The sequence below is a fragment of the Syzygium oleosum genome, unplaced genomic scaffold (assembly GCF_021117445.2).
Source record: "Syzygium oleosum isolate NSW1041296 unplaced genomic scaffold, Sole_v2.1 Sole_v2.09, whole genome shotgun sequence".
In the NCBI taxonomy this organism is placed as follows: Eukaryota; Viridiplantae; Streptophyta; class Magnoliopsida; order Myrtales; family Myrtaceae; genus Syzygium; species Syzygium oleosum.
In genome coordinates, this window is record NW_026607493.1 from 873,260 (window position 1) to 901,146 (window position 27,887).

The 27,887-nt window shown below is 39.0% G+C and overlaps 3 protein-coding genes across 4 annotated transcripts; 2 read left to right on the top strand and 1 right to left on the bottom strand.

Annotated features, from left to right (window-relative positions):
* Window positions 1-2,273: 2,273 nt before the first annotated feature.
* Window positions 2,274-4,438, bottom strand: LOC115680347 (transcription factor BEE 1). Its single transcript, XM_030604149.2, has 6 exons — window positions 3,855-4,438; window positions 3,593-3,724; window positions 3,383-3,448; window positions 3,214-3,282; window positions 3,040-3,117; window positions 2,274-2,590 (listed from the first exon to the last, which is right to left on the bottom strand). Exons 1-6 carry the CDS (start codon window positions 4,260-4,262, stop codon window positions 2,498-2,500), a joined length of 846 nt encoding a protein of 281 aa, XP_030460009.2. The 5' UTR covers window positions 4,263-4,438; the 3' UTR covers window positions 2,274-2,497.
* Window positions 4,439-14,957: 10,519 nt separating this feature from the next.
* On the top strand, window positions 14,958-17,763 carry LOC115680420 (uncharacterized). 2 transcript variants are annotated; one of them, XM_030604227.2, is made up of 2 exons: window positions 14,958-16,045; window positions 17,743-17,763. In XM_030604227.2, exon 1 carries the CDS (start codon window positions 15,267-15,269, stop codon window positions 16,038-16,040), a length of 774 nt encoding a protein of 257 aa, XP_030460087.2. In that variant the 5' UTR covers window positions 14,958-15,266; the 3' UTR covers window positions 16,041-16,045; window positions 17,743-17,763. The 2 variants fall into 2 exon arrangements, with proteins under 2 accessions (XP_030460087.2, XP_056170963.1); XM_056314988.1 differs by lacking the exon at window positions 17,743-17,763 and adding an exon at window positions 16,133-16,511.
* Window positions 17,764-18,736: 973 nt separating this feature from the next.
* Window positions 18,737-21,947, top strand: LOC115680386 (putative disease resistance protein At1g50180). Its single transcript, XM_030604186.2, has 2 exons — window positions 18,737-19,775; window positions 20,191-21,947. Exons 1-2 carry the CDS (start codon window positions 18,737-18,739, stop codon window positions 21,945-21,947), a joined length of 2,796 nt encoding a protein of 931 aa, XP_030460046.2.
* Window positions 21,948-27,887: the final 5,940 nt, after the last annotated feature.

The window sequence follows — 27,887 nt, forward strand, 5'->3', positions numbered from 1 at the left end:
CAGCAATCGACCGAGTATATGCTTGGTCATGTGGCAGGGTGCCTGCTTGACTGTGAAGGTGTTGGTCGTCGGTTACAGTTTGCCAATCGGCATTGCTCTTCCGACTTGTGAGTAAGGACACATAACTTGAGTTGGATACATGACATGTGCCGTTCCGAACTTCCAAAAGTTGTTTAAGTAGTGTTTTGGGGGGCCAAAAAGATTGCGCAAGTTGACACGCCTAATGAATTCCAACACTGTAGTCCAACTAAAACTGATTCGAATTGTGAATTAGAGATAAACATGAAGTTGTCCATCGTTATTAAACATCCTGAGTTACGACAAGGTTTCTCAATCTTTCATGTTGTATTCGCAAAGGTGATTTCGACATTTTTCACTTTTATCCTTCTCAAAAAGCCGAGCACATGCCAAGTAGCACCAACTCAGGTGAACATGTGCAAAGAACAAAAGGGCTTTAATGAGGATGCCCTCTTTTCAATTTGGGATCCTTGAACTTGCCCACCTCAGGTGCTTCTATAGTTCTTGCATCCACTTCTCAACCACACCACACACTTTTGCCCTAAATCCAAGTTGGGGGGACCCCTTGGATCCCTCTCCCACCTCCCTTGTTCATGCATATGCTCCAAGAGACAAGCCAGTGGCCGGTCAAAAGGGGTGGTCAAAGGAAGGGAGTTTTTTGGTTGGGGAGTGAAACAAAAGTGGCTCTAAAAAGGTTCACTAGGCTCTTATCATTTAGCAAAGAAATTGGAAGAATTGGAAGAACCCACCTTGTCCATCTTCTTTTGAGCATGGTTTGGCCCATTCAAGCTGTCCACTCAAAGCACAACCCCCATGGATTCATTGCATCTACCTTCTTCCCTTCAACTTAATATGAAGTCATACAAAGAATACTTATTATTTCCTCAATAAGTTCTCTCCCCCCTAATCATTCATTCCTTGAATTGGCAACATCCATGAGATCTTCTCGTGTGTACTTATCTAAACTTGAACCCCCAAAAAAAAAGAAAAAAAAAAGCAGGGAGTTTGATATTCAAGAAACAACCACCTGACTTTTCAAACATTCCTTTGTACATCTTAATAAAAAGCTACCCAGGCAATCGATCTGGCTCATAATAATGCAAGCTCCGCTCTTTATCTCCAAGAATTCAGATCGATAAATCACCTGATATTTCTAATTTCGAAACGATATACGACTTTTCTGTCTCAGTTTTACTTCATTTTAGATTTATTCGCATGTCGACAAGCTACGGCTGTTGTTGATGTCGATTGGACAAGTTGCTTGTTGTTACCAGATTCTTTTCCCTTAAGAAAAATTGCAATGTTGGCCCTTTGGGTCTACATGTATGAGTGCCGGGGCCATTGGTAGCATTGGACATACATAATCCATTTGTAAGTGCCAAATAGAATAGACAGTCATGTGATTTCACCGACAAGAGGATTTCTCCACTGTTTGTTCATCATAATTCATTTGGGGATTGGCCCTACTCGATACAAGTCAATATTGGGGCTACAGAATTTCTCTGAGTGATCAAGTGAAGCTCTTGTCTTAGTTCAATGATTAATTTTCTTTCCCTAGCTTAATCGTTTGATTAGCAAAATCTTACCTCCTCTGACATAAGTATGCCATGAAATTAAGATTGTTAATTGATCTGATTACCATGCATCGAAGCATCGAGGCGCCATTTTTTCAATCGCCTAGTTTGAATGAAAATCGCTTATGAGCATCTTAGTTACCTAGTCAATGTGTTAACACGGTCACTTGTGCTACCACACGGTCGAGTTCTTCAGAGTCCCAAACACTAAATACAGTCACATGTGATAATCAAACAAGAAGAAGAAAGCAACAATGCCGTGAAATTCACTTTTGTTAATTGAGCAAGCAATGACATTGATGCTACTTATCCGCGAGGGAAAAAGACAAAGGTAGTCATTATCAAGAAAGCCAAAATAATTTCATGGGCCATCTTGCAATCACTGTGTGATTATGGACATCAAAGGCAGCACATCACATTCTTGTCCAATCGAGTCAAGTTTGTGTCCAAAGCAGCAATCTTGACTGATCTTGGCCAAGCTTTATGAGTTATGCAGATCGCGGTCACGACAATCGCAATCCTCCAGTCACAAACGATTAGATGAGCGAACACGCGATGCCTTTACTCATATGATGTGTTATCGGGTTGCACTTATATGTCGCGTGACTTATCAACATTGCCAAGCACTTCTAATAATGGTATCTAGCATCATTTGGAGGCAATAGAGAGAGAGAACCCAAATTCGATGAATTCATAAGACATTAGTCATCATTGATCACATGGGCTCACATGTGTGGGAACATTACAAGATTGAAGTTTTCATCTGTGCCAGTATAAGGGAGGATTTTGAAGACAATTATGACAAGAAGGTAAAAAAGAAGAAGAAAGAAATTGAAAATATTAGGAAGTCGAACATTTTCATGTGTTGTATAGAAAATGGTTGGGAGGAACATCCAAAGTTGCTGTCAACTTTGCCATGTTGTGTGGAAATTGGCATTTCTCCCTTGTCCTTCTCTGATGAGCCTCTCCAACTCTTTTGCCTCAAATGCCTTCGCTCTCTGCAACACAAGAAGGTCCAAGTTCTTTCAGTCACATGAATCCATAAAATCAACAAATATATAGATAGATAGGTGATTGCTCAGGGAGGTTATTGATTTATAGTCTAGAGGAAGTCTTTCTCTTCAGGTAAAAATTGTTCGTCACTTAGGAGAGTCTCTATCACCAGGAGCTAAAACTTGTTTGAGGAGATAAAAGAATTGGAACCTTCCCTCTTCAGTGATGTTAAATATGTCATGAGGCGACTAGAATGACGATCTTTTACTGCGTACGGTGGTAAGGCTCTTGGTTCGCTCAAAAACCAATGATTTGAATGGATCGACTCAACTTAAAAAAACAGGGTTTTGAGCCGTATGGTGGTAGACTTCATGTGCATAGATTGTTGATATATTAACATTTCATCAATTGGTACAGTTTGTGCTTCATGAGGTTGGTCAGGTTAGATTAGTACCTGCATTCTTTCGATAGCATCAGACTCGGCGTTGAAGTCATAGAATGTGCTTGCTGCAGTAAGTTTCATTGAAAGGAACTGATACAAAAAGATGAACATGTTAACGACTAAAATTAGCAATTTCAGGGCTTAAAAGAGGGGTTGTCTTTTCTTTCTTTCCTTTCTGTTTCTTACCTCAACCTGATTCTGTAATGACTGCACATAATTGATAATCTCATCCAACATCACTGCCAATCCCATCGTCTGCAAATTTAAGAACAAAATGATATGCAATTTTCAGGACACAAGAAAGATATTCCTAGAAAGAGTTCATCAACTTCAGTTTCTTGAAATGTATTTTTACCTTGTAACATCCTGGAACAATATCCTGCAAACATCTCAACCGCTCATTGATTTTGCTTCTCCTGACCTGGTTTAAGGAACAGAGTCAATTGATGGAAGTAGGAATTGTGGGACAAATAAAAAAAAATTAATAAGTCAAATAATACTTTAAAAAAAAATTGAAAATCGAATGTCATTTGTAGTTTCGCTTCTAAGGATTGAAGTAGCTTACCCTCTCTGCTAAACTGTGGCTATCAGTGGCTTGTCCTCTTCTAGCTCTAACGTGAACCACCTCCTTCGGCCTCTCCTCTTCCTTCTCATTGTTGCCTTTGATTCTCTTCGCTCTGCCTGAACTACCACTACTCTGCATATATGCAACACAGAATAAACTCTTTTCAACAACCAAAGCACACCCAAAACTCCTAACATACAGAAAAAGTAATTTTCGGTACTCAACGAAAATGAAGGACTGATTCATCAATCCGTTCCCTTACATGTTTTTTCTTCCTTCCAGTGTCAGAAGGAGCAGGGGCTGATGAATTTGCGGAGCTGCTCTGTGAAACATCCAATGCCTTCCTCTTCTTATGGGGCTCGCTGTTGCCAGTTATGACGGTTTGAACGACCGAGTCCGACCCGCAATTCGGCTCTTGAGGGTGAGAAAATCCAGGGACACTGGCTGCCAGGTTTCCAGGAAAATCAGGGGCTTGGTGAGGGAACAAGCTCTCGCTGCAAAAGCCATCCATCGGGTGCTCATGAAAGGTCAAGCTCGAGTGGTCTAACCCAACAGTTGGGTTCATCTCTCTGAAGTGGTGGCTCAGGAACTCCATGCATGGATCGGTGTCTATGAATGGGAACGGTGCGGCCTTGAGACACTGCAAGAATTCTGATGTGAACTCAGCCATTGACACTTATGGAAAGAGTATAACACCTTTGTTAGAGAGCCAAGAACAAGTGTGGGGGGATTTTGGTGTGAGAGGCTTGTTTGTATTTATACTGCGATTTGTGAGCAAATCTTGCAGAGTAAAATTTTCTGTCTTTTTTTCTTATTATGATTTTTTTCCACTTCTGGTGATATTAGTGCATGGAACAGGCCAGTATTTAGGAGGCCACGTGGCTAATTCTATGTTCTTGGATTGTGTTCCCTTTACGGGCATTTAATTTTTTTTTTATTTAATTCACTTATATTTATTCAGGAGAAACACATAATATATCTAGAAATGGGGGTCCTCCTAGAAACTTTTGGAGTCCCATTTTAAGTATATGAAGCATTCAAAGCTTAGGTGGAACTTACTTTTCCTTGTTTTTCTTTTTTCTGAACTTGTATTATTGGTATATGAAGCTCACTGAAGATTTTTGGTAAGGTTTTGAGAAGCTAGAATTCTATTTTTTTTTTACTTGATCAGCCTGTAAAGAATAAATGGTATTTTTGAAAATTTCAAAAAAAAGGGAAGAAAAAAGGAAACAAATGGAATCTGGGATGGCTCTCGTGTCCAAATTAACAAGCATGTAAGAAGCAAGATGGCCCATGTCTGGGGGATTCACATCACAACCACACAGTCTTGTCCAGGGATGCTACTATTCACTACTGTTGAAAAACTTGCATCTGGACACGAAGTGGGGCTGTCATTCCATTTGGTAGGAGCATCTAATGTCGGAGCAATTAGGTGGTTATTATACGTGTGAAGATGGTGTTTGGTTTGTTGTCTTGTTTGCTTCGGTGGATGTGCGTTATACTCCAACCCTTTCCTAACAAACGGGATAGTCATCATACCCCAAGAAAATTGTCCTTTATAAAGTATTCGACGGATATGACCCAAAAAAACAAAGAATTCGACGGAGGAATTTCCAGCAATCGATTGAGACGATTGCGAAAAATAAAATAAAAACAAAAAACAAAGACATTGGTGGGAAAATTTTAGGGAAAATGACACAAACAGTCCCTGAACTTTGACTTAATGTGCAATTTGGTCCCTGAACTTTTAATTTGTTCAATGTAGTCCCTGAACTTTAACCTAATATTCAATTTGGTCCCTGAACTTTTAATTTGTTCAATGTGGTCCCTGAACTTTTAATATGTGTTCAATTTAGTCCCTGAATTATTTGAAAATGTTCAATGTAGTCCTTCCATTAATTCAAGTGTAGGGACTATATTGAACATTTTCATATAGTTCAGGGACTAAATTGAACACATATTAAAAATTCAGGGACCACATTGAATAAATTAAAAGTTCATGGACCAAATTGAATATTAAGTTAAAGTTCAGGGACTACATTGAACAAATTAAAAGTTCAGGGACCAAATTGCACATTGAGTCAAAGTTCAGGGACTGTTTGTGTCATTATCCCAAAATTTTATAGGCTTGAGATTTACCTACCTAAGGTTGACTCCAGCGAAGCCATCTCATTTAAGTCCAAAGAGGGAAGCTGTCTTACAAGTAGTCTAGGACGGTGGGACTTTTCAAAACCGAAAATGGATTAAAATGGGCTTTTTTTTTTATGTGTGGCTTCAAGTCATTCAATAAGCTTCACATTTTAATTAGTCACTAAAGTGGATATAATTTGTTTTGTAGCTTTTTATTTTTTAATGTTTTGGGTGTTTGGTTTAGAACAATTAAAAGAAAATAAGATAAAAAGCCAAAATTGAAAGAACAAGCCACACCCCACACTTGAATTTCTGTCATCTTTTGTCTTCTTCGTACATGCTACAGCTTACTTTTTTTGGATAATTCTGGTAAAAAAGGGGAAGGGGGAAAACAATGTGAAATTTTCAATTGGGGAGTCACTACATGTGAGGTGTGTGTTAGGCACGTGACAGGGCATTTAATTCTTCAGCAATTCCAGGATGGCTGTCCTAAAAGATTTTAAATTTAATGATCGTCCGAGGAAATAGACGGCCTTCGTTCCTATTTAGTTATCTCACTTCCCCCTTTTTCGAATCGAGAGATATATTAGAACCACAATCGCTAATTAACTACTCGTCCCGTCCTAATCCTCCCCGTTAGAGAAAATTTTGCTTATTAAGTCACTTAGCTAAAAATTGTGAAGGAGAAAAAAACCGAGAAATGTCGATACAATTATGGTTTTAGCGATTTCATATATCAACAAAGATAGAAAGAAAAGAATCGGTTCGTGAGTGATCGCAATTTCATAAATTTACTTATCAATTCAAGGTACCCAGCTTTTTTCTACTTTGTGAACCCATTTTTTTTTTCTTGTCAAGTTTCAAATTTTCAAAGGTCATGATGGTAGGTTTATGATTCCAACGCCCTTTGATTTCAAGATCGTACGATGGATTTGCCCATGCTTGTTATGGCCAACAAAGAAGGTTATCTATGGCCAAGACCATTGAAAAGGTTAATCATTATGTCCATCATGGGTTTTTGCACTGAATTTGGAAGGCTACATTGAACTCCCAAAGATCCTATCGATTGGTTTAGAGGGATGGAGGATTGTCCATCGCCATCTTAATTGATGGCAGGATTTGATTGATATTGGTCAGGCTTCTATTCTCTTTCCTTTTTCCTTCTGGCTTTTAGCATTTGCCTTTTAGTTGGCCACCCACATTGAAAATCATCACTAAGCTTCAATTGGGCATTCCAAATCATCTCTCTAGGATAATTCTTGGAATTTTTTTTGTTTGGAAAAATTCCGACTTTTTGAGGGGTTAGTTTAATCAATGGATAAGCTTTGTGCGAAAAAAGAAATTGAATATTATCGGTCTAAGCTCCCCTAGGAGTGGGGTTACTATCTATATAATTATATTTCGTAAGGGATCAGTGCAGTGCAAGTGTTAAAACTTATCACGAAACTTGCAGTGCAATTGAGTTCTAAAATTTTCAAAAAATGCAATTAAGTTCTTCCATTAACTTTGTCTAGCTTGTCTAACGAAAAATGCTGAATTCTCTATCCTACATGGCGCTGACGTGGCTAAAATATGAAATTCGTGTGGCTAAAACATGAAACACATAGAATAGAGAAAATATATAAGAAAAGGGCAATGTCAACATTTTTCATTAACCAAGTTAGACGAGTTAATATAAGGACTTGATTATACCAATTTGACTATTTTTAGGGCTTACTTGCACTTTTTGAAAGTTTTAGGAATTAATTACACTTTCGTGACAAGTTTAAAGACTTCTAGTGCATTTCTACCATTTCGTAACGAGATGTTCTGTGAGAATTGTCTCTAAAAGCGACATGTGATTTTAATTTGCAAGAGATTGATCATTCTTTTATAAAGAGCAATGCTCTTGCATTTCCGGTCATTTTTCTTCCACCTAGGATTAGTGCTTTGTCTCATTAAAAAAATTTGTTCAACAAAAAATCATTAGTTTTAATGAGTTTTGATGTTGCAAATTAGCAATTATTAAAAATTATAACATTTTGATAACTCTTCTTAGTATGTATTTCCTTGGAAGATTTTTTTTCTTTTCTCGTCATATAACAATGATGTTGTTAAATAAATATACAATTTCCCTATGTCATGTAACAACAATTAAGAATTTTGTAAATGTATGGAGTCCATATATTTTATATTAGCATATAATATGAACTAAGAATTCCATCTCTATGTTGTTTGAAAGAGGAAGATTCGCATGAAATATGATACTATTTAACGAATAATTTATACTAAGTAACATATTCTAATTTCTAAGTTAAAAAAAAATATTCTAATTTCATAAAAATGAAGAAATTCATGTTCGTGTGGTATTAGAATGAAGTTGGTTCGATAATTAACATGCACTTAACTAATAACTATTAAAAGTATTTGGAAAATTTGTCTAAAAAGTCCTAAATCTATTATAGAGATTCTATTTAAGTCCTAAACTTTCCAATTTTGCCAATGTAGTCTTCAACGTTTTGATGATTTCTAATATAGTCCATCTGGCCAATATATGTCGGAAATCGTTGATGTGATGGTCCAGTCAGCCGATGGCTGATTTGAAAGAAATGAATCGAAATGATGTTGTTTTTAAGGAGATGAAGACACAACAAAGAAGATGAACAATGGTGTGGAAAAGAAAAAAAAAGAAATATAAAAGAAAAATGTAGAAAGTTTAAAAAAATTACAAAACGACAACGCTTTGTTTTCATTTCTTCCATGTCTGCCGCTCACTATGCCACGTAGGACGGCCGACGCTGGCTAGATCGCCACATTAGTGATTTCCCGCTTAAATTAATCGAATATACTACATTAGGATATTATCAAAATGTTTAGGACTTTATTGGCCAAATTAGGAAGTTTAGGACTAAATTGTTACCCATAAAATACATTTAAGACTTTTTGGGTAATTTCCTTGAAAGTATCTTATTTCAATCGGAGCGAAGCTTTACGGGAAGTTAAGATTACATACGAATATTAAGGGTAAATACATATATAAAACAACTAAAGGCAAAAGTCTACATAAAAAAAAAAGTGAATATATGAAAAATCACACATAGGGGGAGAAGCTCCTCAAACCTGTCTAGTAAGAAGTCATTTAGTATTATGTAAACTAAGTATTTTTATATCTGCTTTGGTTTCGTCACGACGGAATGATAAATAAATATGGTTGATTCTTGACAAAATTTAAGATACAATATATCTCTTCACATAAATACAATACATATGATTTCATCCTCGTCACTTTTCTTGAAAGAAGGGGTCATAACATCATCTCGGCGAATAGCTAGTAATGTCAAATAATCTGTCGTAACAGTTATCGATGTCTCCTCTAACACACTCACGAGGTTCGATTTCGATCGGGAACTCGATCTCAGACTTCTTCAAGACCTTTTCCCTAATGGCATTGTGGTGCTTTCTAATGTATTGCAATAAAAAAAGAGAATAAAAAACGACGGTCCATTCCATTCTTTCAATCTTTCTCAGCACCACGATTGTAATGGATAACACTTTCGAAAGGCGAGTCCCACTACGTGAATTATTCGTGGTGATAGCGACAGGTGATGATTTGAAGCTGATAGGGATGAAACCTCAAAACCACTCCAAGATAAACAGATAGTGATGGCAATATCAGGTGAGTGCTGAATTGGAAGGAGACGACGATTAGACCATGACACTTCGAGTCAAATTTCTACAACAGTGAAATGGAAAAATGCTATTGAAAAATATTAGATTTACATAGTTGGTGCCGAAAAACACGGATTCTTTTTCCCGTAGTGTTGATAAGTGTAAAAAAAAATTGTTAATATAAAAGATGACCCGCGACTTATTTATATGTTTTTTCAAATTTTCGGATTCTTCTAATAAGTAAGTTTTTTTTTTTTTCGAACAATTTATTGACGATGGCAAGATCGACAACAATTTGACCCACAAATGAAAGGGTCCCATCAGTTTTGACGAGATATCACTTCTCGAAGGATCTTTTCAATCTTTTTACATGTTGCTGGAAATTCAAATGTTCTTGCGAGCATTTGGAATTGATTTACGACAGCATGAGCCTTGAAATGATCATCCTCCTCAATCATCTGCAACATTTCCAGGTCTGCTGGGCCCGAAGATGAAATGCCTCCTCGGCCCAAAGTAGATCTTGGGCTGGATTTCGTGGGCCGAGAGACCGTGACTTGGGCCTTATGTAGTCAAGTCCAGCTTGACCCCAAGCCCCTCATAAGGGCACTCCCCAAAATACATGTTCACTTGATGATTGGCCTCGCCGCGCCGCCTGAAAGTCGAATGGGCGGGCTTGAAGAAGGGGCATCGCGTAGAGAAGCCGGTCCCTGCTTGGCCTCAAGGAACAGCAAGCAACTACCTTTCGTTTTCTCCCCAATAGCTCGAGTTGTTTTCTTGAGGTTTGTAAAAAAGGGGTGCATACAAAGAGAATGAATTTCAAGAACCTAATTTATATAATAAATTCAATGTGGTCCGTTCGATGTGGCAGTACACGCGCGAGGCTTCGTATGGGATCCACCGTGTTCGATGGTTTAGATTCAGTTTAATATAGGCACTACACTTATAATTAGTTTCCTGCATAAGACACGATTGTGACTTCGAAACCCTTTAGTCAGAGGCTTGCTGTGCTGGAGTGCTTTTGATGCTTTGAGATAAAATCCTCACACCCTCTTGTTCTCCTTATGCGTAGCATTCTCTTGTTTGCTTGATCGAGAAGAATGAACAAGAAATCATGAAGAACTTAGTGTGTGCCCGAAGCTTTTGCAAAATTCTTAAGAGACCAAACAGAAGTACTGAAAACAGACATATTCAGAAGGCAAAAACAGAAACGATGTTCTTCTTCATCTTTTTTCTCAAACATCCCATTCTCTTGTGCTTTCTTGGATCATCATTGACAGTGTAACCCAACAAGGCAACCTTGGTCCCGAATTTGCTTTTGCAAAAGCAAACGTTGAAATTACTTCATCTCCCATGCCAAAAGATGGAGCTTTGCCCCCAGTAACGGAAAGGGAAAATTCATAACCAATCTCTATCAAAGACTGGAAATTTCCATTCTCTCCTGCCATGCCTTTTGTCCACCCCCATGCCGATCATCAATTTGCCTGCGACTAGAAGGTATGTTTAGCTGGAGATTGTCCACCAACTGTGCATGAATCGTATAAACTTCTCTCTGTCTATCTGTCTGTCTGAGATATCCAATGTCACCTTAACCACAAGGGACTATGGCATACTTAGAAATTAGGAGGCTAAGTGATTAACTTAGACACGAAGGTATATAACTAGACACATTTTCTTTTTGCACACGCATCACCTAATCGATGGCATGCGTGTAAAGTCACTATTCGACTCAATTCAAGTACACACAATAATTTTGTCTAAACATTCAAGAGAGGCATTGTAATGAACATTTAATAACTGTTACTGCAAGATTGATGTCATGAATGGTGAGTATTAAATTCGTGGAGATCGCATTATTCGGGGGTTTGGACATGGTTACTGATGGGTCCTACCTATGCTCTCATACCTAGAAGATAAAAGAGAAAACATGTCCTGCATGGATCCAAGGATGGGGTTTCTTGGCTGTCGAAAGGAACGAGTAATACTTCTTTGCCAGAGAAAATTGCAGCCAATAGTTTCTGTCTCTCTCGTTCTCCTTTCACGAATTGAGCTTCCCCACATGGCAAGCTGACAAAAACCTTCAAGAGGCCTAGACATGTCCAAGAAGAAGATAAAACTAGTTGTCTGTGGATACAATAGCCATCATGTATCAGCACTGAACCCTACCACCCATACCAAACACCAAACAGTTCACCCATCAATCAATTTCATCACACTCACCCATTACTGATCACTTACATTTCTCCTTCTCTTAAACCCAACTTCATGCTTTTCTTTTTTTGGGACTATGGGTCTAGAGTGAAAGGACCATAGACCCTCTTGAGAGATTGTCGAGAGTGAATGATTGTTGATCACCAAAATACTTGTGCAAGGGCATCCATACCATTGAGGACATTACCCAAAGAGGGTAGAGATTCATTTCTCTTTACCATGAATTGTGGAGAAAAATGTCAAAAAAGTCCTAAACTTTTTGCATTGGTGCCAATTTAGTCATAAACCTTTTTTTTTTGTGCCAATTCAGTCCTAAACCTTTTGCATTGGTGCCAATTCAGTCCTTCCAGCTAATAGCTATTCAAGTGTCGAAAGACTGAATTGACACAAATGCAAAAGGTTTAAGACTGAATTGGCATAAATGCAAAAAGTTTATGACTGAATTGGCACAAAAAAAAGGTTTATCACTGAATTGAAAAAAAACGCAAAAGGTTTAGGACTGAATTGACACCAAAAAAAGGTTTATGACTAAATTGGCATAAATATAAAAGGTTTAGGACTTTTTTGACACTTTTCCCAGAATTGTGTAGAGTAACGCTGGCAAGATGTAGTGTAAGTGTAAAATATAGCGGGGGAAGATAGATTTTTTATGGAGAAAAAGGACAAACGACATTACAATGCCAACTGCCAAGGATTGTCCCTAGGAGCATCCGGAGGATTAACCCATTCCTTCAAAAGCAAAGCGATCCATTTCATCGCGTATTTAAGATCATGTGAGCCCCATTTGAGGCTCTCACGATCTGATGGTTGCGATTATCCCAGTAAAATTACAAGTAGATGGGTGTGAATTTTATCGACATTCAAGAATGGTACAAATAGGGCGCAACTTCTATTAGGTTTTAAGCATATTCCGTGAACTACTCTCAAAATCTTGCAAAAAGAAAGAAGGTATAATCTTTCTTTAGATCAAGCATATCTCTAACTATACCATGAAGATTATGGACAGATATGCTTCAAGAATAATAAAATGATTTCATTAGCTAAGTACGACTTTTTAGGAGAGCTTCAAAGGTAGTGGAGTGTACTTCTCCTTCGGTGGTCCGCCATTAACAGGCCATAAAGAATGGCTTGCATACAAAGAAATGAAGACAACTTGAGATCATAATCACTAAGTGTTTCACCTTAAGGGGAAAACCAAAATGATATCTCAAGTATCTTAATGCAAGTTTATTAATAATTATGCTGTGTACTGAGAACTCATTTGAAAAATTCAGAAGGAAAGAAATAATTTTGCGGAGTCTCAAAAAATTTAAAATAATATCCATCAGGCCTCCATGATGAAGGACATGGGTCCTCACTCCCCAGATACTTACATATCTCCACGTAACCTAATCCTATCCAATGTTTGCTTATCAGAAAACTTATATTCATGTCAACGATAAGGCCGTTTCGTTCTAGTCACATACCAGAAGAAATAATTTGGGATAACTCATAGATCGATTATATACAAGTACGCATATGCCCGACGCGAATTGAATCAAGAAGTGTAACAATTTGAAATTTATATCATGTTTGTGATTTGACCCAGTCAGTCCAAAAAAGAAAAAAAGAAAAGAAAATTAGTTTTGGTCGACTTATATACAAACTTTGTAGCTGGTAATGGTTGGTGTGTCTCATACAATTATATTAGACCGTGACATTAAGATATTACGTAATGTAGAGGTTGATCTTGTGAAGAAAACCTATGACATGTCTAGAGTACCCTCCTCCAATTGATTTTGATCTCCAAATGGTATTTGTTTTGCTTCAAATGCTGCTGTCATGTTCTTTTGGATGTGCTTGGCAACAACTTTGTAGTTTATAATTTCATGAAACGAAGTCAAGATAGAATGTCCTTAAGGGAAATTGAGTTCATCTTACTAACTAGCAGCTACATTCAATTACATGATTCTTTCTATGATCTCTGTTTTTCAGGTTCAAACTTGAAAGATTTTCCCAGGATTTTTTATTCGATTTGACTTTTTGATGAAGCATATAGCTTACCAGACCAACGGACTCAAAGACTCGTGAGGCTTGACAATAGAATTTTGCTTCAGTGACAAGTTTTTTCACTTTGTTCTATTTTTCAATAAAGGAGCATCTATGGATTAAAGGTTTGGTACATCATACCGTAAATGAAATTCTCATCATTGGAGACATCGCGAACTTTGAATCACTTGGCTTTGCGATGTACACAAACCGGAAGATTTAATATCAATAGTTACTCCCCTAATATTATTCAGCCTTCTTTCTCTCAGTAGAAAGTAGAGAAAAGATACGCAAAATTTGTGTAATCAAGGCTGCAAATCAACGGTGAAGAATAAAAATATTTGGTCAGGATTCTTTGAATAGCACCAACCCCACTTACTCTTGGTACAGTGACCAGGCATAAACAAAAATACCAAATAACACATAAGTTTCTCTGTCTCGAGACTTCAGACGGATAAATAATGAACATCAATGTCATATTTTAAGCCAAGAAGCATCGACTGTACATGTTCCTCATTCGGTTTTTCTTCCTCTATTGATCAGCGAAAGAAAAAAAATAGCGTGGGTTTAGGTTGGACGAGTGCCAGAAGCTCAATGCGAACCGCGGTTTCAACCTGAAATGACAGCAAATTGAGAGGCAAACAAACATGGTAATGCTGTCATAAAGAAACATCAGGAAGGCCAGAGGATGTAATCAATGAAAAGATCGGTCCACCTAAAAGGCATTGAAGTGGTGAACAAAAAACAGGACTATTTTGTTCAAGAATCTAGAAAGCGGAGACAAGGAAGAGTTGATCTTTCATCACATTAAATTCATTGAAAGCTAAAAAGCAGAAGCTTTAGGCAAAAGAACAAAAGCTCAGGTCGGTTGTTGAAACGGCAAGCCCCACAAGTCAAATTACATGATGAGGGGTAATCTCATGCCTGCTGCGTCATTTCATCTTTTATTAAAACCGAAAAAAGATTGCAAATGAAGGTCGATATGACACTTGACTTTTCTGTTTTCTTTTTGCCTTTACTTTTGGGTTTCTTTATTTTATGACAGTTGCTTCCAAGGCCAACCAAAATTGTTGCCATGGATTTCGCTCATGATTTTCCTGAAAATTGTGACCTGTTGATTACGCGTCTTAAGGTTTCGTACTTCAAGGGGTAGCACTAATCATCCGTTGTTAGAGCTCTAATAAACTTCATCACAGCAATACCCTCTCTCTCTCTCTCTCTCTCTCTCTCTCTCTGCATAAAAATAATTTCCTGACCCATACGTTTATTCTTGCATCGTTTGTACCAGCAGAGGCCCAATAACAATTCAAAGTCTCTCTCTTCATTGTTCCGAACATATATGGTGCCTCAAACTTAGAGGAAATATTGAGGAAATATGTTTATATAGGCCTCTTGCTCAAGCCACTTGCTTCTTCTTCTCCTCTGACAGCAAAGAGACAATTCCCTTCTCTTTTCATTCAGAGAATTAAGAAACCTGAGACTCTGGTCTGGTTTAAGAATGTTCTTAGATCCCGTGACATCTTCAAGCTTTTGAGAAGTGTCTCCTCTACCAAGTCCCATTTGCTCCAAACTTCCTCTCACACTCAACATTCTTGAAAAATCTCAAAATTTCCTTAACCAACAACATCTTCTGATTCTTCCGGCTTTCTGCAGTCAAGGGATGTGCTCGGAAATAAGTAGTCCTCCTCGTATGTCATTTTCATATGATGCAGGACCAAGAGATATCACAACTATGGAATCCATCAAGGCTGAATCAGGTTCCTTCTGCCTTTCGGACAGGAACTCCGATTTCGAGTTCAGCATCTGCCAAAGCTTTGACTATGAATCTTCTTCGGCTGACGAGCTTTTCGCGAATGGCATGATTCTTCCGGTCCAGATTCAGCAGAGGAACAACACCGCTACTCCAAATCGTACTTCAAAAAATGAAGGTGAAGCACATCCTTCTTCTTTACTTCGTCCAATCCCTTATCCTCCAAGTGATGTCACCAAAAAGAATGCAAGCATAAAGGAGATCGCAGTGTCAAGCTTGGACTCAGAGGAAAAGCCCATCTCCAAGTCTTTTTGGGGGTTCAGGAGGAGTTCAAGTCTCAACTCAGAAGGTGTCCAAAAGAAGAGCTTGATTTGCTCATTCCCACTTTTGTCGAGAAGCAATTCAACTGGTTCGGCTCCGAATCCCAAAAAAGCACCACAGAAGCAACCATCTATTACATTGCGAAAATCGTCGTCAACATCATCGTCTTCTTCAAGTAATGTGAATTCAAGGCCTCAAAAGCCTCCGTTGAAGAAGAACAGCCACGGAACTTACAACGGGCACAGGGTTAGAGTTAGTCCAGTATTGAACGTGCCAACTCCTTCCATTTCGAAAGGGACGGCTAATTTCCTAGGTTTGGGTTCGTTTCTGGGGAATGGAAAGGATAAGAAGATTAGGAGATGATTTTGGTAACTGCTTTTTACTAGTCTTCCTTATCTAACATCACCAATATTATACGTGTTTGTGTACTCATGTTTGGTTCATACAATCCCCAGTTGACTGTGATCAGAACAAAACCAGAGACCAGAAACAAGAAAGAACAGGAATAACAAGAAGGATCATAGATGAGCTAATGAAGAGATAGAGAGAGAGAGAGAGAGAGAGAGAGAGAGAGAGAGAGAGAGAGAGAGAGAGATGAAAATAGAGACAACATAGAATCTTGGAATGTTGATATCTAAGGAATTGTCATCCCCTTGTTTCAGGGCTGTCTGCTGTCCTTTTGGCTTTCTGATTTCTCTTCATTCCATGGCTCTTTCAATTTTTTTTCCTTTATTTTTGGGCGTTTGTGTTTATTTTAAAAGGTGCTTTTGGACTTTGGTTTGTGATTGAAGATACTTTGTTTATTTAATCACTATGGATCTTTCTTTATGAGAATGCCTATCGGTTTAGGTCACCTTCTCCCTCTGTCATAGGTTGGTTTGACAATATAACAAATCCAGAAGAATGGTTTTGCTTTTTGTGATTTCTTGTCTGCATTAGCTTTAGCTGATAGAGAATGCGAGCTAATCATGGAAATTGGTCTGGGCACTTTCTGGACTGATTCGCTACTCTTGAAGAAATATCAGCATGTTATGAAGAAAACATTTTGCTTATAAATTTCTATAATTGAGAGTTAGGCAAGAAAAAGGTTGCCCGACTGAGAGCTACCTGTGGAAATCTTCACCAAATCACAACAATCGAACTGTTCTCCCACAAAAGAAACATATACATCAGGATCGTTCTACAGTACCGTGCTAGAAAACACCGGATAGCATCCCACGAGAGTAACTTTCTCAATGTGACGGTAATGTCCTCAAATGTGCAGTAATATAATGTTAATGAATGATTCATGAACAATAGATGGGCTTGGAGGCCCAATAAAATGGACAAGCCCATGTAACTTTGGATGATGCTGGTTCTTGTGTTTCCAAGTTGTCAACTACTGACCACAATCCCCCCAAAAGAAGTGTACGAAGATGGTGCTTTTGTGAAGCTTGAAGCACATGAGGTACTTCCTAAATATTAAAAGCCTGGACGGAGAAAATTTTTACAATCTCGAGATGGTCCAGGTTGCTTGATAGTGTTTACACTCCAGGCGCAAAAGATTGCCATGTACTCATGGCAGGTCGATGATCTGCTCTACTCTCGCACTCTAATTGACAACTTCAGAGTATTTGTACCATGTGTGATTCTTCTTTCCACACACCAATTTGGCATCTCCGTTCAACTGTTTCGCATGGTGCTTGAGGGAGGGGGGTAGAGAGATTTCCGGGTCTTGTTTCTCACAAGGAGGATTTGGAATTGCAATCAAAGAACTTTGAAAGGACAACTCGATACCTACCATTTATAATAGGGCCCAGAAATGTTGGCACAACTGGTTTGGGAGAGTTTCTCCGCTAATCAGTGAATCCAAGGTACAAGATCAACTAAGCATTTCCAGGAAAAGTGGAAAACCACACAAACGTAGGAAAAAGCAAGTTATCTCCTTACTCCTCTGAGCACACTGGTAGCTGACACGTGATGATGACGAGATACAATAAACTGTCATTGTTTGACTAAATTAACAGATTCAATACAGTTACAGGAGTTTGCAAACAAAAGAATTGACACCTCGAAGTTTATTTAGGCACTCCTGGAGCTTAGAACTTCATACCTTCTCTGTCGAAAGCTGGCGCGCAGATGATCAGTACCACTGCTAGGGAAGATTTCTGAGACGCAGGCGGTTAGAGGTGGGGCCCACCGAATCCAAGAGTTCTAGTGCCCCTAGGTGCACCCGATAACAGCTCCCTCGATGACACCCTTATTAACACATTATAGCAGCAGCATTTTCCTAGTTTTGATATCTGCATCAGTTAAAGAGTTTCTGAGATTTACATGACAGCTCGATAAATTCTAATTGGGTAGCACGGCATGCAACATGACATTGGTAAAATAGACTCAGTGGACCTGATTCATTTATCGGTACATCATCTTTATTTTTATTTTAACTTATGCCAATGGGCACATAAGTTTGATGCGTCAAGAAATAATAGTCCCATTCCTGCACTGAGGTCATTGGATTCCATGCAAGTAACCGAGCCACTGAAGCTTTTCATGCTGATCATTCATCGAGGATGCCAAAACCAAAAAGCCTACAAGTTCCTCCATAAGTCATACATACTAATTACTAGAATATTTCTCCCTCTGGGTCCCTATGCCAGTTGAATATTGTTAACTTCCGAAAGACCGATAGAAGATGCTTGGATAGGCAACTTGAGAACCAAAGGAATGCTAGAAGGAAAGAATTGATTCTATTATCATACAAATTAGTGAATGTGTCTCCCTCTATCACAAAGACTCTGTTTCCCTCGAACTTTCTTTATTCTTTTCTCTTACTTTACTCATCTTAATCACTAACACTGCAAGTCTAGAATGGAAGAATTCTGGGAAAACTTGTCAATGAAACTAAAGATACTAACACAACTAGAAGCTTCTGATAGATTTGAAGATTTGAAACAGCAACATTGTTTGAGCAATGATGACTACCAGCACCACAAAAATATAAACATCTGAAAGTTCCTAGACGAAGAAAATCAAAAGGAATCACTGAACAGTCATTTTCTCTGAGAAAAGAGCATCCAATGGCTGAGGCCGTGGTATCGTTCTTAGTAGAAAGGCTGGCCAACCTGCTAGTCGGAGAAGTGAAATTGTGGTGTGGTTTAAGCGGCCAGCTCGAGGATCTGTGCACCGAACTGAAGCGGATGCAAAGATTCTTGAGAGATGCAGATGCGAGACAAGATGAAGGCGAAATGATTCAAGCCCACTTGGCGATGATCAGAGAAGTCGCCTATGATGCTGCGGACATCATCGACACTTTTGCCTTCAAAATCGCATCACAAAAGAACAGCAACCTTCGAAAGTCCCTCAAGAGGCACTCTTGTGTATTTAAAGAATTAGTTGAATTCCACCAGCTTGGATCTGAATTGGAGGCTATTAAGTCCAAAATCTCTAGCTTTACCCTCAGTTTCCATCAATATGGTATGAAATCTATAGATGAACAAGAAGTCTCAGATGGGACATACAAAAGGCAACCCGAGTTGAGACGATCGTATTCTCATATCGAGGAGGATGTCGTTGGGTTTGAAGAAGACATTAAGAAGTTGGTGGAAGAGTTGGTGGATGAAAAGAAAACTTGCCCTCTGGTTGCAATATGTGGCATGGGGGGTCTAGGGAAGACCACAATAGCTAAGAAAGTTTACCATAATGTGAATGTGAGGCATCATTTTGATCGCTTTGCTTGGGTTTATGTATCTCGACAATGCCAAGTGACCAATGTTTTGAGAGGAATGTCGTATAAGCTAATCTCTTTTTCAGATGTGGGGAGGGATCAAATCTTGAAACTGACAAATGAAGAGCTGGTGAAGGAAATTTACCAAATTATGCAGAAGAAGAAATGCTTGGTGATCCTTGACGCCATCTGGAGTGTCGAGGCTTGGAACCGCTTAAGTCCCGCCTTCCCGTTAAGGAATGGACGAAGCAAAATCTTGATCACTAGCCGTGTACAAGAAGTGGCAAAAAGAGCAGATCCAGGAGTACTCATACATGAGGCCCGGTCTTTGGATGAGGAACAAAGTTGGCAGCTGTTCCAGAAGAAAGCATTTCCACAAAGGGATGAACCAGGTACTCCCACCAACTACAAAACCATCATCATCTGGCATAGGATTAACTTTCTTTTAAGTTCATTAATGAGCACATGATTAAGAATAGTATTGGCATACAATAACTATTTTACGGCGCTCCTTTACATTACATACACATAAAATATAATGTAAGCGGCATAATAAATCGCCACGCCATACTTGACGCTTTCTTGCTAATGACTACATTGATTCACTATCCACGTCCGCAGTCCAACTCCTATGAAACTAGACACCATATGGCACAAACAGACATATAATAGATTTCTTTTCAAGTTTTCCTACGTTTGATTCACACTATGCGTTTTGAATAGAAATGTCCTAGAACAGAATAATAACCTCTAGACAAATCTCTTACTTGACCGAGTGAGCATATTCTGATTCTGTTTCCTTCCTAGAATTACATGTTCACACGAATATTGTGGAGTTGGGGAAGAAAATGCTTAGAAGATGTGCTGGTCTACCATTGGCTATTACTGTGCTGGGAGGTCTGCTTGCAAAAAAGCATTCATTACACGAGTGGGAATTGGTAAATGAAAACCTAAATTTATACCTAAGAAGAGGGAAAAGCTATGATGAATTCTCCGAAGTGTCCAAAGTTTTAGCTTTAAGCTACCAGGAACTTCCATATCGACTGAAACCATGCTTCCTATATCTGAGCCATTTTCCGGACGATTCTGACATTCCTACGAGGAAATTGATCCAGATGTGGATGGCAGACGGTATAGTGTCTGAAGATGCAATTACGGAGGAAGTGGAAGATATAGCAGAGACCTATCTGTATGAGCTCATAGATAGGTGCATGGTTCAAGTGGCAAAAGTTGGTTCTACCGGAAGGGTCAAAGTGTGCCGTCTCCATGACCTTATGCGAGAACTATGCCTGTTAAATGCAAAGAGAGAGAATTTTTTTGAGGTCATTCATCAACAAAATGAGAGCATGTCAGTGGAATATACAAGTTCCTCCACGCCTCCTGTGTTGGCAGCAAATGGTAGAATCCGAAGGCTCGCACTCAGTGTGGATCGGAAAGATTCCAAATTTGTCCTCCCCTCTCTAACGAGAACGGAAGCATGTTCCCACCTGTGGATCCTCTTGTACTCCCAAGTAAGAAGGTTCATAGTGAAAGATAGGCAGCTAAAGCATGTTTTCAACAACTTCAAGTTGCTTAGAGTCTTGGACCTTCAAGGCATGGAAAGTCCTGTACCATTAAAGTTACCCAAAGACATAGAAAACTTGATTCACTTGAGATTTTTAAGTTTCCGAAATGTTAGTGTCGTAACACTGGAATTACCATCATCCATAGGAAACTTGAAGTTTCTGCAGACCCTAGATTTGAGCAAGAACTCACTTGCAGTAGTACCAAATGTGATCTGGAAGATTGAAGGTCTGAGAAACTTATATTTACCTCGGTGTTGTTATAATTTCACTAATAAGATGCAATTGGGGAATCTGAGAAACCTGCAGATATTGGTGAACTTTCCAGCAGAGATGAGCCCGGTGATGGACCTCCTCAAGTTAACCAATCTTAGAAAGCTGGAACTGAGTGACCCTAGATGCTTCGACGAGGTGGGTAAAAGCTTCAAGACATCAGGCACAACATTAAGCCGTCTCCAATCCTTGTCATTGAAGAATACTCATCAGGGATTCACCAAAGAGATCAGCTTAACGGAACTCCTGTTGGGTTGTCCTCACATTCACAAGTTGCATGTGGAGTGTAAGCTAATGAACTTACCGACACCGAACCAATTCCCTCCAAGTATCTCCAAACTAAGCTTGGAAGATTCTGAACTTGAGGAAGATCCAATGCCCATCTTAGGGAAGCTGCCAAATTTGAATATTCTTTGCCTAATAAGGCGTGCCTACCTAGGTAACGAAATGGTTTGCAGTGGAAGAGGTTTTCCCCAACTCAAGTCTCTTGTCCTAAATCATCTGGACAACCTAAAGGAGTGGAAGATGGATATAGGAGCAATGCCTTGTCTCTCCCGACTAGAAATCTCCGATTGCGACAAGCTAATGTTTCTCCCACGGGAACTAGAGTTTGCTACTTGCCTTCAACAACTAGAAATAAAGTACATGCCTTTCCAGTTCAAGAAGAAGTTCGACAGAGGAGGAGAAGAGTTCCATATAATTCAACATGTATGCCAGGTTGTGCTGTGAACAATAAGATTTTCTCCAGGTGAAAATTTCAGCAGCTGTTCTTGAAACTATCTCGTACAAAGTCCACCTCAGACATGTAGAGTTTCTCTCCACCTACTTATATTGTATTTACCACTTGAATAAAGATCTCTCTCTCTCTCTCTCTCTCTCTCTCTCTCTCTCTCTCTCTCTCTGTCTCTCTCTGTGACATGCAAATTGCTAATTGACCGCTCAAAAAATGAAAACCGCTAACCGAAGCCGTGCATATGTAAACCAACTTCAAGTTCAACTATTGTTATCCTACAAGCATCATGGACTCAGAATATTGGTCAAAACATGGAGGCTCAAAGGGCGAGGACTTCTTTCCATTCTCATATCACTAGACTATCCTACTGTTACGGTGACAAACAGAAAATTAAGAAACTATGACGCAGACACACATGTAGATGATAGCTGCTAACAGAACAGCTTAACTCAGAGACGAAACCATCTGACAAACACATGCTGGGCTCAATCATTATCAAGGAAGAAATGGCAATAACATCCTCAATGAACAAACTTTAACATACCATGAACTGATCGTCTGTGGGACAGAGATGACCACGTCGATAATACAATCAGCGAAAATTGCGTCTTTGGACTTCGGGCACGGTCTTGAACAGAATCAGAAAAAAAAAAAAAAACTCTTCTTGCTTGATCTTTGCTAATTGTCTTCCTTCTCCAAAAAATTTGAAAAAAGAAGTATAAATATTAGACCTTTCGAAATAAGTCCATAGACCCAATTCCTAAACCCTGGGTTGAGTTGTTATACGATTTAGTTATATTCAGTAAATGGATCATAATTGGGTTTAAACATAATATGGATGAGTGTACAGCTTATTTAGACCCAACCCATTTTCACGACTCTTTCTCACTCACTCCACACTTTCACTCAGTTTGGAAATAAATATTTTTAGATTGGGTTAAATATGGAAGAATTTTACCAACATGGGTCGAGTATGAGTCACTAGATTTGCATTGCATGGAAATTGGTCAAAACGGGTTAAATGAGTCTATTTGGGTTGGACCATTTTTGACCCGATCCACCAGTTTGACGGGTCTACTAAATATTAATATATCGTATTGGAAAGTTTTATTTCCAAATATGGGTTTTTGGGAGAAAGAAAAGGGCTAATTCCAAAAAAAAGCACAAACTTTAGGTCAAGTGACAATTCTGGTCTCAGCTTTTTTTTGTCTCGTAAAAAAGCATCAACTTTAGCTCAAGTGACAATTCTGGCTAAAAAAAAATCACAAACTTTCACTCTTATCCTTAATCTAGCCCCCTGTTGACTTTCTGTCTGAACTCACCCTTATTTGAGAAAAAAAGTTATAGTCGTGAGCTTAGCGAACCTCATCCATGGTATTTGTCGACGGGCAGTGGTCTATAACTTCAAATTATTGACAAAACGACAAACTTTGACCAGAGAAATTCAATTTGGAGATCATTTTGACTTGCCGGTGATGTGAAGGAGATAAACAGTTTTATTGTTATTCTTCAAGCTGTGGCTTAGAGAAGAAAACAATGAATAATGCCTTTAATCCAGTCAGCAAGCCACGTGGATTTATTGCTGAAGTGAAATAGTCAAGTTGGATAATAAATGGTTCTAAGTCAATGGTGGTCAGATTTGGGATTTAAGTTAAAGTTTGTGATTTTTTATAAGACAAAAAAAAGTTGAGGCCAGAATTGTCACTCGACCTAAAGTTTGTGCTTTTTTTTTTAATTAGGTCAAAAGGAAAATGATACCCTCTCATATAATTTCCAATAATCTCTATTAGGTCAATAGATTTTTTATATGTCTGATAATCCATTTTGAAAAAGATAAAAGGTAAACGTGTTATCAAATATCTAATATGGTAAATAAGACAACGACTGTAGAATAGCCTTCTAATTTCTTATCAGGATCGCAATCACATTTTAGATAACTAACTCGAAAATTCTTAAATTCACATCATGAAGCTGGTTATGATAAGATCTTGCATTGCACTCGTCCTTTTTTTTTTTTGCTAAATCGAACCTTCCATTGCATCAGAAAAGTACAATATTACACAGAAGAGTTAGAGCCTACATCAACACGATAAATTAAAGAAGACTCCGCTAACACTAAGTTTTTGACTCTAGGTGGGAGATCATTAAAAAAGAAAGACGAAGCATTTCCCAAATGATAAAAAGCCCATTTTGCAAGCTCATGAGCAAGAACATTACTAGATCGTTGATCCACTTGAAACTCCATTTCGGGTTGTTCTTTGAGAAGTAAGCGAGTGTCCGAGACGAAAGGATGAATACACCAAGGACAGATGCCCTTTTATTGAATAGCATCAATTAACACTTTACAATCACTTTCAAAAATCGCTTTGTGGATGCCGAGGGATTGAGCAGCTTTGCATGCGAGAAGAAGAGCTGCAGCTTCCATTTCCACTGGCGAGTTCCGTCTTCCTCGTCTTGTCCACGCTTGGACAGCTGAGCCTCTATACGATCGTGCAATAATACCTATGGCACCTCTGTTATCTTTCCACGCACCATCTACATTAAATTTCAACTCTTGGTTTGATGGAGGAATCCAAGAGTTTGACCTTACCCCAATAAAATCCGGTTTCTCGCTTAACCTAACTTTGTCCTCCCTCTTGAACATATTTGAATATTCCAAGAAATCTTGTATGATCATCTGAATCGCGTGGGAAGGCACTGGAATAGTCTGTTCATGTAGCTTTGCATTCCTGTAACGCCACATTATAGTGCAAAGAATTGCTGCATAAAGGGTGAAGAGCTTGCAATCCACTCCCGTTGTTTGTGCTATTTTTCCTGGATCAAGAAAGTGATTCACCATCTCTTCTGGAGACCTGAAGTTCCAAGCAGACGAGATAATACCCCATGGGCTCTGTCTCCACAAAATTTGGGCTAGAGGACATCTTGTGAACAAATGTACTGAATTTTCCTCCGAAGCTCCACACAATGGGCAAGAGGGGTCTGAGATATGGATCAATTGAAACAAGTTAGCTCGACAAGGTAAAACGTTAGACACTATCCTCCACAACATCATTTTGTGTCGCTCATGAGCTCTAGCTTTCCAGATTTTGTTCCAAATCCCACTATTGTTACCATTTTCATTTTGCAACTTTATGAGTTTGTAAGCAGATTTAACAGAAAACACTCCATCGATAGCTGGATGCCAAATCAGTTTGTCTACCCCAATGGAGTTTGGCACATGAATCTCAAGGATGGCTTGTACTGAGGTTGGGCAAAATGTCTGATTTAGACTTAATACATCCCAAGTTTTTGTCCCTGGGATAAAGAAGCTTTCTATCTTTCTGTGCTTCAAAGCAGGGTCTGGATCAATAAAAGAAGGCATATGAGTTGAGACATTAGGAATCCAAGGGTGATTTCCGACCTCGATCGACTTTCCATCCCCTATTTGATATAGAGTTCCCAGATTAAGTATTTCTCTGGTATCTATTATTGCCTTCCACAGAGGAGAGGCTGATGCCTTGACCTCGTGATTCCAGAAATTTGAGGTTTGTAGATATTTCCCTTCAAGTACTCGAACCCATAACTTGCCTCTATCTTGGATCATTCCCCAACCGAGCTTCAAAAGCAAAGCATTGTTGAAGTCCCTATTCTGCTGAAAACCCATTCTTCTTGTTTCTACACAGAGAATCCCAACATTTAGGTGTAAAATATCTATTTTTCTCGGTTGGCACACCCCACCAGAATTTCCTTATAGAGGCATCGAGTCTGTTACCAGTACTCCGAGGTAACCGACTAGATTGCATAGCATAAATTGGTGTGCTCTGAACAACCGATCGGATATATGTTGCTCTCCCCGCCCAAGATAGTGTCTTTCTTTTCCAGGAGCTAAGTTTATTATCAACCTTTTGTTCAAGGAATTGATATTTTGTCCTACTTTTTCCTGGATTGAAGAGGGGATTTCCAAGGTACAGTGATTCAGGATCTGTCTTTCGCATGTGGAGCTCATCCATACAAAACTTTTTCATGCCCACAGAAGTATTTTTAGAAAAAAAGACCGACGACTTCTGATGATTCAAGCTTTGACCTGACCACGAGCAATAAATTTCAAGGCATTCCTTCAGTGCTCTCACTTGATGTTTTGTAGCTCTAACAAATAACAACAAGTCATCGGTATATATAAGGTGAGTTAAAGGTGGACTTTTTCGCCCTACTTTTATACCTGTAATAATCTTCAGATCCGCTGCTCTAGATAGAATTCTGGAAAGAAGTTCAGTAAATATCACAAACAGGTATGGCGAGATAGGGTCACCTTGTCGAAGTCCCTTCTGAGGTTTAAGACTTCCCGCCAGTCCACCGTTAATAAGAAGAGAATAATGAACCGACGATACACATATTTTTATGAGCTTGCAAAAGTGAGACGAAAACCCCAGACTACAGAGTATTGCATCAAGTATATTCCAATCAACTCTATCATAAGCTTTTGACATATCAACCTTGACTCCCATGAATGGACTCCCCTTTCTTTTCTTCCTCATGGAATGTAAGATTTCCTGTGCAATTACGGAATTATCTTGAATGCTTCTGCCCGGAACAAAAGCTTATTGCTGAGGTGAAATGATACGACTGAGGAACCCTTTCAGTCTATTTGCCAACATCTTAGAGATAAGTTTATAGCTCACGTTGCATAAACTTATGGGCCGAAAATGGTTAAAGGTGTGTGGATTATGAGTTTTTGGGATGAGTACTATAAAAGTATGATTGAGAAGATGAGGCAACTGCCCTGTGTTAAAGAAATGTTGCACAAATTGGACAATATGGGCCTTCACCACTTCCCAGCATTTCGTGTAGAAAATAGCATGGAATCCGTCTGGGCCTGGTGATTTAAGAGGGGCCATCTCTTTCAAGACGCTATATATTTCATCATCAGTTGGAATCGCCAAAAGATCCAAGTTTTCTTCGTCAGAGACTACCTTAGGGAAGAGTTCTCTAATGAGAGGGTGTGGATCAAGTGATGGTCTCGAGAAAAGCTCTGTATACTTAGATAAAAAGAAGTTTTTAATCTTATCTATACTCGTAAGCCATTGACCTCCATCATCCTGAACTGCGAGGATACAATTTTTGCGCCTTCTGATGGTTGTAGAAAGATGGAAGAATTTGGTATTCCGATCACCCTCCTGTAGCCATGATTGTCGCGATTTTTGCTTCCATATCATCTCCAATCTCTCCCATTGCTCGTTAATAGCCACCTTGATTTCTTTTTCCCTCCTGCTATGATCTTCTGAAGGGTCATCACTTTGAATGGAATCAAGTGCTGCCATCAATTCCTTGAGGCGTTGTTGGCAAATACCAAAATGTTCCTTATTCCACCTTTTGAGAGCTGTTTCTGTCGATTTCAACTTCCTATGCCATGTGGTTAATGAATTGCCTACCACATTGTTGTTCCAAGCCTTTTCCACTTCATTAACACAAGTTGAGTCCCGTAGCCATGCAGCTTCAAATTTAAAAGGACGTTTCGAGTTATCCTCATTAGAAGTTGAATTCAGCAAAATAGGAGAATGATCCGAGTTTACCACCGGCAAGTGGACAACCCCTGCTCGAGGGAATTTCTCACACCATGATGTCGAACAAACTGCTTGATCAAGTCTTTTCCGAACGCTTGCAAAGCCTTCTCTGCTATTTGTCCAAGTATAAGGTTTGCCTTTGAACCCAAGATCAACACAACCCAATGCATCCATAAAATCTACTAGAAAGTGACGAGATGGGCCCGGACCCCTTCTGTTGGACGCCTCATAGCCATAGATAGTCTCATTGAAGCCACCAATTCCAACCCAGTCATCCCCCAAGTTTTGAACCGGGCTTGTGAAGTCTTCCCAAAACACTCGTTTAAGCCCACAATAAGGAGGTGCATACACCAATGAAAGCCACCACAGTTGTTCGGGATTTTCTTTGTTAGAAAC

Excerpts from the sequence above, each read along its gene's own strand:
- LOC115680420 (XM_030604227.2), top strand. The coding sequence starts at position 15,267 with ATGTGCTCGGAAATAAGTAGTCCTCCTCGTATGTCATTTTCATATGAT.
- LOC115680347 (XM_030604149.2), bottom strand. The coding sequence starts at position 4,262 with ATGGCTGAGTTCACATCAGAATTCTTGCAGTGTCTCAAGGCCGCACCG. Across the intron at positions 3,449-3,592 it reads GCCACAGTTTAGCAGAGAGG|GTCAGGAGAAGCAAAATCAA; the intron begins GTAAGCTACTTC and ends TCCTTAAACCAG. Across the intron at positions 3,118-3,213 it reads CATTACAGAATCAGGTTGAG|TTCCTTTCAATGAAACTTAC; the intron begins GTAAGAAACAGA and ends TTTTTGTATCAG.
- LOC115680386 (XM_030604186.2), top strand. The coding sequence starts at position 18,737 with ATGGCTGAGGCCGTGGTATCGTTCTTAGTAGAAAGGCTGGCCAACCTG. Across the intron at positions 19,776-20,190 it reads TCCACAAAGGGATGAACCAG|AATTACATGTTCACACGAAT; the intron begins GTACTCCCACCA and ends TTTCCTTCCTAG.